A 14185-nucleotide genomic window follows, 5' to 3' on the forward strand; every position below is an offset into this window, starting at 1 on the left:
TTAATTACAGCTGATGTAAGTAAAAGCTAAATACACTCTCAGGATCTTTCAGATTTTCTATGCTATACATTTACAGACAAGGTATAAATGGCATGCATCTTCAGAATTTAAAATGCATTTCATGGGTTTGTCTTTATTGTGATGTTTGAATGCAATTCAGACTCTTTACTTTGCCTTAGCATGACTGGCAATTTCACCAGTGTTCACATACTCAGCAGTTACACTTAATTCTTCGAAGCTCCATGAGGTACATTCACCTCCTGTTTACTTTGTCTTCATCCAGTATTTGGTTCTCCTGAACAGAGACCACCAACGCTGATGAATTCTTGAGGCTTTCTGTGGTGGGCAACCAGCCACCTGGCACCCGATAGAGACCACGTGTTGCTGTACTCACTGCCTTTGACAGGCATAAACACAGCTCCTTATAAGTCTAAGTCTAGAGCACGAGCTCGGGGCATGACTTTGCTTTCAAGTTTTATATACAATATTGAAGAGTATGTTATCTGTATCCACTTCTGCGTTTTCTGTCAGTTCAGAGATCTTCATCTGAAGACATCAATTTAAGGTAGAGGACACAGAATTTAAATTAAGGATGCAAAGGTATTTATGACTTGCAATGATTACACACTGTTGGAGGCATTTGAAAGATGCTTTTTTTGTTCAGGACATATTTTGTTTGCCAGAGTCAGCTGAAAGTATTAATGCAATTAAAAAACCTCAAATGTCACACAAGGTAGATATTCACATAAGATACAGTCCTGCTAAGTGCACACTCTTCTTGTAATTGTTCAATTCAGTGTTGGTTTCACAGTAACAAACACAAATTGTCCTCATTTCTGTGTCATGTCTATGGAGTCATGGGCAGCAACAACAGATGCAGACTCAGTCTGTCACTCCAGAAGGAATACGAATGTGCTTAAAGCTGCTTCATTTATGAAGCGAACATGGAACTGTTACCTGCCTGAAGAGAAAAACAGAAATTCTGATTTTGCTGATTAGTTTTCCTTTCTGTATTACTAAACAATAGATCTTTTCCCAGACATACAACATAGACATTTTTTTCTTATAATTTTGGAAATAAATTTAATGACACTTGCATAGGGATTTCTTTACTCAGAAGGAAAAATGTTCTAAGATGTACTTTCCTGATGCAAGAACACACTTGCCTGCAAAAGCTCATTGATGTCATCTAAGGTAATGGAACCACTCTCATGTTTTACAGAACTGTTTGGGCATTTTGGTATTGGCAATCTCTGGCAGCAAACTTCCCTTTGAAGTCATCTGGACAAACGGAACTAAATTTACATCTTTGGAAAAATGGAACAACTTGTCCAATGCAGTGACAGCTTTGCTTCTCAGTGAGCATATGGTAGAACAAAGTAGTTAAGGAGAATGAAAAACTTCTCAAGTTGCAGCTAACTCAATCATATCAAACACCTGAGAGTAAGTGCTACAGGACAAACTGCAGACTGAGATTGTCTATTATACTCTAATGCTGCTCTTTCCACTCATGATAAAAAATGAAGAGTTCAATGCTGTCTGAATTTTCCAGATTCTTACATAGATGCCATTTGTTAAATACAGGACAGTTTCTGTGGTAAGCAGCTTCTTGACAGAGAAGTGCTACTCTGCAGAGGACAGCTGGGACTGAGAAACCTCATCACCTTTGCTGCTCACTCTTACATACTAAAGCAAGACTGATGCATCTGATAAGGCTACAGAGACTATAGAAATGTGTTGACTAAGCTACAATTATATGAAAGCTCAGCTCTACTTGGCCTGTTCTCCTCCACTCACCTGCTAATTTTACCAGATTGTGTTTTTTAGTTCACATTGCTTTGAAACAGCTGTAGTGTAACAGCTGAAGGCTTCTCTGTATCAGCTCTAACACCGAAAAGGAGAAGTGGTAGCTGTGTTTTATTCTGGAATTCTTGTAAATTTCATTTTGAAGCATTCAAGTTAAAAATCAAAGGTCTACATTAATGAAACAGGATTAATTAAATTAGCTGCTAAAGATCTTATACACTGCTAAATGCTACCTACTGATAGCAAGATTTCTTTTTTTTCCTGAAAATTGACTCTAAATCACTTTATATTGCAGCAGCTGAAAGTAGTTTAGTCTATGGTAAAACTCTCACCCTAACCGACTTACCAGTACACGAAACAGTAACAGTGTTGAGGGAGAAAAAGCAGCAGCTACACTTGTAGATGTTCCTTTTCTTTTTGCTGCAACATGCTGGAAGAAAATAAAGGTACTTTATTACTATAGTAATAGCCTTCCACGGAAATAGAGTAGAAGGGTTTATAAATTAGTTAAAATTTAAAGAAGGGAACACAAGAATTATAATTTATGTTTGATATTAGTTCTTCCTACTTATAGATGAAAATTCCTAATTTCTGAGGGAGGAGAAATTTGTAATAGTCATCTATGCCATGTATGCCAAAACACATGCCATATATTTACGAAGACATCTGATAGAGAATGCAATCTGTTTCAAGTTCCTGCAAAGGTCCTCTCCTGCATTTAACTGTGTCACCTTTTCTTCATATAAAATATGTTTGTATTTTCTGTGAAGTTAAAAGGAAGATGTATGTTCCATTTCACAGGTTTTAACACCTATGAGGATGATGTTCAGAATGAGTTATTTGTGGGAAATAATATACTTGGTGAATGAATACACAGCCTTCCATTCTATATACTGCATTTTCCCTAAATCATTCATAGTTAAAATCTGACCAAACATCATTAAATATGAAGCTAAACAATACTCGCAAAATTCTTTAGCATAGACTTATTCTTACTTAAAATGTCCCTAAGTCCTTTCCTGGATTTCACAGAATTCCTTGCCCAAGTCATGTCCAAGGAACTTCAAAGCTTTGAACTGTTATTTCTAAGATATTTTTGATTCTCTCAGAACTTTCTCTCTTTAAAAATCAGATAAGTCAGTGTATAAGTAAGAAGAAAGTCGTGAATCATTTCAGGATGACCTTAAGAAGTTATTAGCATTTGAATGAGTTCTCATTAACTTTCCACAAATATTAAAAAAAAAAAAAAAAAACAACAACCAGAAAACATAGTACCCTGGGGAAATTAAAAAAGTGAAAGAACATGAAAAATGTTATTGTAAAAGGTATTTAAAAGGATTTAGGAGCACAACCAGAAACACATTGCTTTCTATTTATTTCTATAACTTCAAGCTAACTTTACAACACACAGGAAATAACAACATTTACTTTATTTTGTTGGTTTTCCTATAGGTCTCAGCAATCCTTTCTCACAGTGGGAATAAAGACAGACAAAATAATGTCCCCGTAATAAAACACTGTATGCAGAACTATCCTCCATATCAACTTCTGTGCTTAAACCGGAAAGTCCTTTAAATGGCACACTCTAAGCATATACTTACTTTATCTCTGCAGCAAGACCTTGTGTTTGGGGTTTTTTTGTGTTTGTCACACAGCTAAACACAAAGTAGTTCTCAGAGATAAAATTACATCTGTAAATAGAAATTTTAAGTGAAACAATATACCTTATCTCATTTTCCTCTTGATAGTCACGACACTGTGTAGTTTCATCACTTTCTGGTCTGGATTTGGGATGTATTTTCTAGGAAAAAAATGCACTAAATATAAATACTCTAAAGCTATAAATATTCTAAAACTTTCTTTAGTAACCAATTGCATGTTTCAATTTGCTTCAGATGTTCAATATCAAAGTCATCTTGCAAAATGTAGGCCAAACCTTGTCCTCTAACATACATCTACTACTGATATAAATTTTACTATTGAAGTTTTTGTATTGTAGGCAGGGGCACAAGGGCCAAAAGCAAAAAAAAAAAAAATCCTTTCTCAATATACAATAGGAGAAATGGAAAATTGGGTGAATCAACAATTTTTGTTTCCAATTAGAGAGCAATCATGCTGATAAGACAGGATTTGCACTTTGATGGTAGAATTCAAGAATTTGATGCACAGATTTACATCTGCAAGTCACAGTTAAGTGGAGATCAAAAGAGGCATCACTTGCTTTCAAATACAGAATGATTGTCTTATTCTCACTTCCCCACAGCTGAGAAATGTAGCATCACTATGTAAACAATTATATGTAGTATCTCTTACCTTCCAGTATAGGGCTCCCAAAATAAAGCCAATAAGGAGAGATAGCAACGATGTCAGTGCTATGCTGATCCCTTGCAGGCTGGAGCTGCTAATGAAGCCAAGTGCTTCTTCTGTAATTAAAGATACTCTCATTAGTGAAGACAGATTTATAGCAGAAAACTGTCTTCAGGGCAACACTATTAGCAAGAGCACTTTCATGCACCACCTACATAACAGCATCTTAAATAGCAGAACAGATACTTCAAAGTGCCATGCGCATGAGATACACTTCATACAAAATCTTACAGGAAATTTTTGACCACAAGGATGCTCCACCCACTTCTGAAACAACAGTGTTGAAAAGTACCAACAACAATTCTCTTTTTGCCGTTTGTAGAGAATCATCTCTTTCCTACACTTCAAAGTTTTGGATTTCTTAATTTTTAAAGGTCTTACTTTGAAACACAAAGCAATTATTTGAAAAAGAATATGTATCAATTCATGCATTTGCACTAGTTCCATCAGGCAGCTCCCACTGACTGCAGGCACTTTGCCTTGCCACTAGTCAATGACCAACATGAGGGCTCTCAGGGGAAGTTAATTTAACAGAATAAACCTGATCACTCCTAAAGCTTCTTGGAAAGATACCACTGACTTGAGCAAGATCACACCCTTGTACCTTGAGGTTTAACAGTGTGTTATTTGGTTATAACCATTTCTTGATTGCTTTTAACATTTTGTATAGAAGAGCACCAATCCTATTCTTTCATGTACACAAACAATTCCATTCCCCTTGCTAGGAGCTGTCTGCAAGCTGAGACTAAAATTTGTCCCTTCAGTCATTCAGTCAGACCCTTCAGTCCCTTCAAGGGCAGGATGTGGAAAGTCCAACAGAATCATCTGGGGACCCTCCTTCTGAAATGCAAAGTGAACTTCAGGAGACTTGTATTTTAGACATTATCCACCCAGGTTTGGTTCATTTCAAACTGGGTGTCTGCAGCTCGAATGGTGGGTGTATTGACAGATTACAGGAAAAGAACCAAACTGTAAACACTGGAAAAGTGTAGGTGATTGGATACATAGAAATGAAAATGAACTGACAGCACTCAAAATTTGTGTGACTCATGCAAACAGCAAATGTCTAAGCACACACAGTATGATATTCTGGGTCAAACAACATGTGTTTAGTACATTATTAAACAGCCTCCAAGAAAATACGTTAGTTTAGAAAGAAGTGTTCTTATAATTAACTAGCAATTCATTTTCAACCCTCAGATTTTCTTGTTGACAGTTTTCAAGTTTTAGACAAATATTCTTTTTATCTCTGAAATTCAGCTGTGTTTTCTAGGCTCAACGTTGTTAGAAATAACAAGACAACATAAAGTCTCTATCTTATATATTCATATACTACATATATCTCTGTGTCTCATACACTGTTTACAAAGTCTAGGTTCTGACTGCAGGGGCTTGAGTTTCACCTATATCTGGTAGATTCGGCGCACTGAAAGAGAACATCAGTCAAGCAGAAACAATGCCAGCTTACCGTGAAAGAAATCTGTCTACAGAAGGGAACGAGAGCAGACAAAGTTCTACAGAGGTGAACAACAGCTGAAAAAGAGAGGCTATTGATTAGTCTGCCTCTCTCTGCTCAGACACTAAAGCCAAGGGCAGACATTAACTGGGGAGACATAACCTTTCTAACTTTCTGTCTCAGATTAGGCACAGAGGATGTTTGCTTGCAGAACTGATCTGCAAGAAAACTGGGCAAAATCAAGTGGGTGCAGCCAGCCTGAAAAACCCTAGAAATGCTCTCCTGTTCTCATTTATCTAAACTTTATTCTCAGAAAAAAATTCTGATATTGCTCTTATGCTCTAAGCAAGTGAAAAGCAATCCTCATTTGCCTAATGCCATTCTTCTCAGCGAGAGACTGCTGAGTTTTACAGCTAAATTATGTAAATCATATGGGGATGGCTATGTTTTCTGGATTCCACCTCGCAAACTTCAGAAAAAAATTAAAAAGTGAAATAAAATTCAAACGAAAGACTCTTCAGGTCATGTAGAGCATAACGTGTTTGATAACATGTTATGGTAGAGTGTATAACCTCAAAAACCCTCTGCTTACCCACAGTGCTGGGAAGCATGTCATGGCAAGCATGCTCTTTTTTACATGAACTTCTAGAGAAATGTTCTGCATGCAGGATAATCAGTGATAATTTTGTACCTTTGTTTTTAACAGTATTTTTCAAAAATTTATTGCAATTTAAGACAACAGAAGAGACCCCTTTACAATGAGGTATCTAAAACTGGAAAAATCTGATTTCTGAAAAGTTATCTCCAATGCAGGTGATTTCTTCATCATCTATGGCAAACTGAAAGGAATTTATAATTAGCTTTACATGTGGGGACATGCAATCCAGGGATCAAGCCTAAATACAGTCCCATTGTGGTGTTCTCCTTAGCCTACCTTTTAAAAATGACAACAGATTTTCTTTTCTACAACATGGCAGTGTATGAATTAATTTGAAAGTTAAGTAGTCCATAACTATCTTAAAAAGCAAGCAAAACCAGAATATTTAATTTTACTTTCAACTCCAGAAAAAATTCTCTTGAAAGATCTGGGGAGAATGAAATGAGTCGTGGCAGGTTTCTTCATGTGCCTGTTATTTATATTATAATTTAAAACAGAACAGGCTGAAGAATTTTCAGTCTGGAGAACCTCTCAGGGACTTGTCTTAATGAAGAAAATGGAGAGAAGGAAAGAAAGCTGGCTACCACAGGGACCTTTCCTCTGTTAGAAACTTTGGAGCTCTACACAGAAAGATTCTGATTCCCATCAGTTGTAAAGGCAGAGCAGGAGAAGGAATAGCAGAAACCAGGTGTACCAATAACTTTATGAGCTCTTTGGGCAATGCCAGAGGAACTGCTGACTCTATCCAGCAGAGTGAAAAAGGGGAGTGGATGCAGGCCAGCATGTCTCAGAACTCTCACTCTATATCTTGTGGAAGATTCCCTAAGGAAGTGAGCTCATTTGATGCTGATTTATGTATAGTCTTCATGGACATTGGGATGTTAAGCTGTAAACAAAATATATTTACATTAAAAGCCACTCAGCTACACAATGAAGCTATTGAGCTGCTTCCTACCTTGAGCCATGTGTGATTATGATTGAAAGCACTGGCTTTTTTTTTTTTTTTTTTGCCATATATGTCTCAAAGGAATTTCCAGTTTACCTCTGCTCAGTTCCAACACAATTACCACAAGATCTTATCTGTAAAAATGCAGAGCAACTCTCACCTGTTCATTAGGGTTTTCCATTAACTATTAAGTTGGAACAAAGGAACAAAGGCACAGAAGGCAGCACCAATTGCATTAAGTCATAGGTGAACATTTCAAAATTATTGTGCAATTACTGAATTAAACTATCGTAGTTTTTGTTTAATTAAAAAAGGAGACCTTCTTCCTAAAAACAGTTAGATCTCTGTGTTTACCTGTTCTTTGAACTACTCAAGACTAAATAATAGGGCTAAATTATTGTGAGGAAATTACAGACAAAAATGTAAGGAGGCAACACTGAACTCTTCATGAAATTATAAAGAATGTTATGGCATTCAATTAAAGGAGAAATTTTAGTCACAGCTAGTTAGTTCAAGCTTTGATCACAGCAACAAGAAATTCATCCCATGGCTTCAACCACTGAAAGAAGAGATTAGGACTCAAGACTTCTTATCCTGAACCTTCTTCTTTACATAGGAACCATCTCATCTACATTCTCTAGGTAATGTGTGGTATAATCATGCAGAGAAATATGAGCAAGACTGGAACTTTAACAGCTAATTGGAACTTCAATGGATTACAGTCAGGTAACACACAGAGGAAAGAATAAAGCAGCCTAAATGAATTTGGGATGGTGGTGGTAGTCTTTTGAGAATTTTATGAGAAATAAGAAAAGATTTTTCTGCTTTTGAGAAAAGATGAAGTAGAAACATGCTATAAGTCCACATTCTACATATATACAAGAATCAATAAACCACTATTACCATTCAAAAAACAATTGGAATAGCACAACTGTTCTATTTTTCATTTGGCTGGGCTAAGACTTTTTGTGTGTATTTAGTTGAGATTCTACTCTATTATTGTAGTTTAATTTTATTGTTGTGTAAGAACAATGGAGTAATGAAATATGACTCAACAAAAATAGCAAAAATAATAATCCATAACTTAGCTAATTTATATACAATTTCTATGATATTTCACAAATTATTTTATTGGATGATGCACTTCAGGTTTATTTAAGTTGAATTTACAGTTCAAAGTCATCTGACTACACAGACTGTATTAATAGACTCAAAATATATTAATCTGGAGGGGTTCTTTTGCAAACACTGAATGCTTCTAAATGCTCTAGAAAGTATTAAACTGAAAAATAACTCAGCTTAAAACTGTTTAAAATTAAAGGGTTAATTAAAAAAAAAATTACTGTAGCTTGTGTCTGAAGATGCTTTTTATCAGGCTTCCCCTCTTCTCAATATTTTCCTTTTTGAAATTTGAATTTAGTGGTGCTTTTCTGAGAACAACACTGAAGCCAGGGGAATGCTATGCTGGGGAAGTGTCACATTGGAAATACTAAGGTTTATTCACTGTCGTTCATTCCAAGAAGGTAAGGATTAACTAAAACCAAAATTTCCTCAGCAATAAAGTCAAGACCAAACTACGACTGGCACTAAAGGCCATTTCAGGAAATAAACCAGTGATGTCAATAAAGATTCCACAGCTCCCTCCCTGCAAAAAACCTCCAAATGAGTAATTACAGTGCAACCAGTTAGCATCCAAATTAATATAATTTAATCTGATTATGAGTTCAAATTGTCCCCAGACCCAGCCAGACATGCAGTCCGCATGTCATTTCTACATAAGGCTGTTAACTGGTATCCAATTTTCTAATAAATTGCTTAAGAGAAACATAATCAGTTAAAACACACCTGTACAGCATATGGTAGCCAAGAAATTAACTGCATTATTTTAATTAGGCTTTTTTCCTACTTGATTATCAGTTCCAATTATAAAACAAGATTAATAATCCTGCTTCTGCACTCTCCTCCACAGTACAGACACAGGTGCCACACTCCACTGCACTGCTTGGCATCCCTCCTCCTGTCACTGTACTGGGTCAAACTCCTTACATCTGAACTTCTCCTGTAATCTGTCTGTCTTTTGGCTTCTTGATCCATTCCCATTGCTTCAGGTTGTGGCTGAATATCTTTCCTCTAGCAATGACAGCAAAAATTATCACATGTTCAGACCTGAGAGAGAGACAGGTATGTATAATTTTACCCCTTCCTAGTGCCTCAGATTTGGCCCTGGGCTCATCAGGTTATTTGCAGACAGCTCTATGACCTCCTGGCAAGGAATCTACGGCAGTGAGTCTTTTTTCCAAAGACTAAGGCTGGCAGCCAGGAGTGGAGGGGGTTTTTTAATTCCTTCTACTCTGAGGGTTCTGGGCTGTGATGACTTAAGACCTACTCTTAATTAGAAAGCAATCAAGAAGGGCTTCAAATCTGATAGCAGCTGTGAGCCAACTACAGGGGTAGCATGCATGGTGCTAAAAGCCCAGAGGGTAACTAGATTACACATTCCAAAGAGAAGGAGCCTGAGAAAAAACTCAGGCCTAGTAGCAACTGTGTCACCAACAGAAGCTACCATTGTGCCCACTAGATTACATCAGGCTGCCCCTCTGCACATATTTCCTCAAGCATAGGGAATACCAGTCACATACTTCATCACCACACATTCAGATAACATAGATCTTTGTGAAGTGAAAAGGGGAAATTGTAAACACAGCCAGACACACGTTGTCATCTTGACGTGTCTGGGAAATTCAAACAAGGAACCAACAAGGTTAAACTTTGATCACCGTTTCAGGAACCTCTAAGGAAAATCCCCTCTTGTTCACATGGGAAGCTCCAGATAGTGTTCACCTTGTACATGATGTCACTAAAAGCCCCTGAAACTTCAGTGTTTCCTTTCACCTCAGATGCCTGCACCCTTTCTGACCTCATGATATGTAATGTCGAGGCTCTTACAGCAACCATTCTGGACTCTTATCAGGGAGCTGTCATGCAATAAGTGACCAAGACAGATAAGAAAGGTGACATGAGTATGCCAGAGAGAAGATTGCAGCCTGCCAGAAAGGTAGTGACTTTGTCATTAACCCCAAGTGAAAGCATGCTGACTTGAGGAGGTGGCCCTACTGCAACTACACCAAACAAACACGGGGACTGTCCTCGGGGCTGTGTAAAGCTTGGTTGGGATTGACAGTAGTCTTAAAATGCCTTATACAGGTATCATCTTTGTTCATGTGAGTACCCTCAGCCGATTTAGGGTAGCTATTCTGTTCATTTGGAGCAACTTCCTTTCCTGAGAGTTAAAATGAAGTGTCTGGCCAAATTTTCTGAGGCCATATGACTAGTGAGACCTCATGACAGCCAAAACGAAGAGGCCTGCCCTCTCCAAGTTGTAGATTGCTGTCACATAATTGTAACTCGATAGCATCTCTACATTTTGATTAGATAAGTTCATTGCATTTCAGTATGACAGCTGAGAAACACATGGTACACCATCAGGAACATGTAACTTCCCATTAATTTGCACAATTAATGACATTTTTTTCCTCTGAGCTCTCACAACCAGCTACCAGAACAAAATGGAGACATATATTCAATCACTTGTACTTACTGTTACTGCTAGTGCTACTGCCAATGCTGTCATTCCTAAGAGAGCTGGCAGCAACAGGAGGAAACAAAAATGTTTTTGTGACAGCGACTCTGGAATCTAAATAGAAAATGAATGTGTCAGAATTATGAAACTTAAAATACAGTTCCCTCTATACAAGATGATGGGCTACAGGACTTCTCTAATGGGGCTATAGGGCTGTTTCAAAAGCTGGCTCTAGGACTCTTCATAAAGAGGATTAAGCCAAAAAAGGCAGTTTTATTAAGAGACAGAAGTGTCTACATGCTGACCTGCTGCTGAATAGCTAATCTGGAAAAGCAGTTACTGCTTACAAGTTCTTAAGTTATGGCACTGATCTGCTTCTAGTTACTAATGATGTAATTGTACAACTGGACACATTGCCCTAATTAAAAAGCTAATATCTGTCACTAGAGAGAGTAAAAGAAAAGGTAATACAAACCCTCCATTTACTGGAAGGATAAGAAAGAGCTGCAGGAGCTTGACCTGAGCTTGTTAAAATGTTCAAATGAAGTAAACATTTCCCTGTTCAGGAAAAGTGGAATGAAATTGAAGGTGACTTGAGGCTGCTGCAATTTACAGTTTGTCCTAACTTCCTCTCCTTTCAGTTGTGCAATCTTTGGCTCTTTTATCGCCTTATAAAACTAAATAGAGCATTAAGAGAAGATATGAAGGACAATGTAAAAAAGACAATTCAGGATATATTTTGGATGAATAGAAACAGAGCAGCATAATGCGAGGTTATTTTGATTATACTGAGAAATGATGTATCTAGGAGTGAAGGCGCTAGAACTCGACTTTGAACAGAAACACAACCTTCAGTGTCAGTAGTTATTTTAACTTACAGTAAAAAGGTGACATGGAGGCATGGTATCAGATCTTTAGCATCTCTGAAATCCAAGGAAAATCACACACTTTTATCTGCCTAGATTCTGCTCCCCAAAAGGAGACCCCTCTTACCATTCTCTGGCGTTCCTACTGTTGAAGGCAGAATGCAGTCATTCTTATCCAATCTGTCTGCAGACTCTTTGTAGACCTCAATGGTACTATTAAAGTGCCTAAAAAAATCCTCAGGAATGAAGTGACCTTCTTCATAAAGGTGACCATTTTCTTTTACAAAATCCTAGAGTAAAATATAGAATTCAGCTTGAAAGAAGGTCAAGGCAGATGCTCATTTCAACATCTCAACAAACGATAAAAATACCCGAAGATGATACAAAATCATTTATATTTTTAACCTGCAGACAACCAGATTAGCTGTATACAATCTTCATAAAACAAAGAAGCCTTCTGATCTGAGGATTTCAAATTAGCTTTGCAAATAGAAATGAATTATTAATACAGTGTTGCAAAATTGCTAAGGAATGAAAGACAGTCTCCCATCCTATACTGAAAACCAAGAGGCTTTTTAAAATTCCCCTCATTAAAAACCCCCCCTTGATTTCACATTACTTTGCAAAGTTTCACATGAGTCTTTTAATCTCAACACATGAACACAACAATCATTGGTATTGTCATCAAGACGATGGGGAACAAAATACAATAGCTGGGGTACACCACTGCTCAGAAACAGGCTGAGATCCCTGATAACAGACCTAAAAATAAGAGCAACTATAAACAAGGAAGCACAAGGAAGCCCAGCCACTCTGAGGTCTAACAGACACATTTGTGATGCCAGACTAAACAACATGATTGAGATCCACGACGATTATCAACGGTTTTCTTATTTTTGTATTTTTTTAATGTCAGCAAGTCAAGTTTGGCCTGGGGTTACTCTGTACTCTTAAGAAGGAGGACAGTGGTAAGAACATGGTCTAAGTATGTCCTAAAGAAAACCTCCTGGTTTTGGTTCCAAAGTTATTTTATGTTTGATGCTGAAAGTACTAGACTTAAGATCATTATTCTCTAAGGAAATCAATAGCTAGTTGTTTTGCTGAATTACAGGATATTTACTTTTCCATTCTACAAAATAAAATTCCTCTTCCCCAACCACATCCCAGCTGAGTGCTTTGAATCATCAGGACAAAAATAGAAAAGAAAAAAAAATATATACACTGAAGACTGGAGATAGTTTGAACTGGAAAAGTAGGGAATATCTAAATACTCACAGCAGTGCAATGCAAATACATAGCAAGCTTACAAGGTTATTCCACTCTAAAGGCACCTGAGTGTTTTACTTATTTGATTCATTTTGGGTGTTGAAAAGCTGCAATTACAAAAACTAAGGACTTAGCTGATAAAAACAACTGTATATGGAAGATAAAATACTTGCTCTAAAGGACATTGTGTATTTTGCCTGTTTTATTCAGTGGGACAAAACCTTTAACTACAGAACTTATTTTTAATTACTGATCGTCTGGTCAGATCTGGATAACAGACTAGAAAATTAATTTCTTCCCCCCTTCCCTGCCTCCACAGAAAATCAGACATCTCTTGAGCAAGAATCCTTCCAGCTGCTGTCAGAATCCAGAAACATATGGAAATGGATAAATGTCCTCTGGTCTTTGCTGTGCCTTTATATAAAAAAGTTAATTAAACCATGGAAAAGCTTTTAGAGCTTCACACACTGTGATACATACTAAGAGTATATTAATAACTTTAACCAAATCATCTTTACATTAATATCACTAGCAAAATATATAATTTAAGCTGGATACACAAGGAAGATTTCTGCTAGTTTCAAAAAGATCAGAATGGATTAATTATCTTAATGAAGATCACTACATTTCTGACTTTAAATAACTGCATACTGGTCATTGTATATACTGTAATTCCTCCTAAAAATTTTTCTTTGAAAAAGGAGATAAAAATTAACCAATGTTAGCACAGTGTACTCAGTGCATTTCTAAACAAAGTAGGATTTCAGATGCACAGGAATAGAAATGAAAACAAATCTAACAAAGCCTTGGAAATTCCTAAACTATTACTGAATAATGTGCAACAGAAAGTAAAAAATAAGTATCCAGTACAAAAGCTGAAACTCTGTATAAAATTACCTTGTTTTTGTCAAAAGCAAGGCATGCCATAAGATCATTAATTATCCTTGTGAGATTATTGATGATTGAATAGTTGCTTAAAACATCTGACATATCTGGAATATCTGAAAATTTCTGGAGAAGATTATGTAGACTTATTGAAAATTCAGGCACCATCAAATGCAACCAACAGTGACTAGGCTGTCAGAGGATAAAAAGAGAAACAGATATAAATTAAATATCAGACATTTGTAAAAACTGGTTAAACATCTCAATGTGTAAAAGTAAATTAGACTGTTCTTTCCAATTTAAACTATCTCAAAAGTATAAATTACAATTCTTCTTCTTTAATGTGACCAATTTT

General features: G+C 36.6%; 1 protein-coding gene across 1 annotated transcript in view; it reads right to left on the bottom strand.

The window, feature by feature from the left end:
- Window positions 1-459: 459 nt before the first annotated feature.
- Window positions 460-14185, bottom strand: part of KITLG (KIT ligand) — a 121515-nt gene continuing 107789 nt past the window's right edge. Inside the window, exons 4-10 of the mRNA XM_014307241.2 lie at window positions 13843-14022; window positions 11807-11969; window positions 10832-10927; window positions 4120-4229; window positions 3531-3607; window positions 2153-2236; window positions 460-961 (exon numbers count right to left, since the gene is read on the bottom strand). Coding sequence (XP_014162716.1) covers window positions 2197-2236; window positions 3531-3607; window positions 4120-4229; window positions 10832-10927; window positions 11807-11969; window positions 13843-14022 — 666 coding nt within the window. The 3' untranslated portion in view covers window positions 460-961; window positions 2153-2196. The remainder of the gene's footprint in view (window positions 962-2152; window positions 2237-3530; window positions 3608-4119; window positions 4230-10831; window positions 10928-11806; window positions 11970-13842; window positions 14023-14185) is intronic.

This window comes from Geospiza fortis, unplaced genomic scaffold, assembly GCF_000277835.1.
Source record: "Geospiza fortis unplaced genomic scaffold, GeoFor_1.0 scaffold186, whole genome shotgun sequence".
NCBI classification, from domain to species: Eukaryota; Metazoa; Chordata; class Aves; order Passeriformes; family Thraupidae; genus Geospiza; species Geospiza fortis.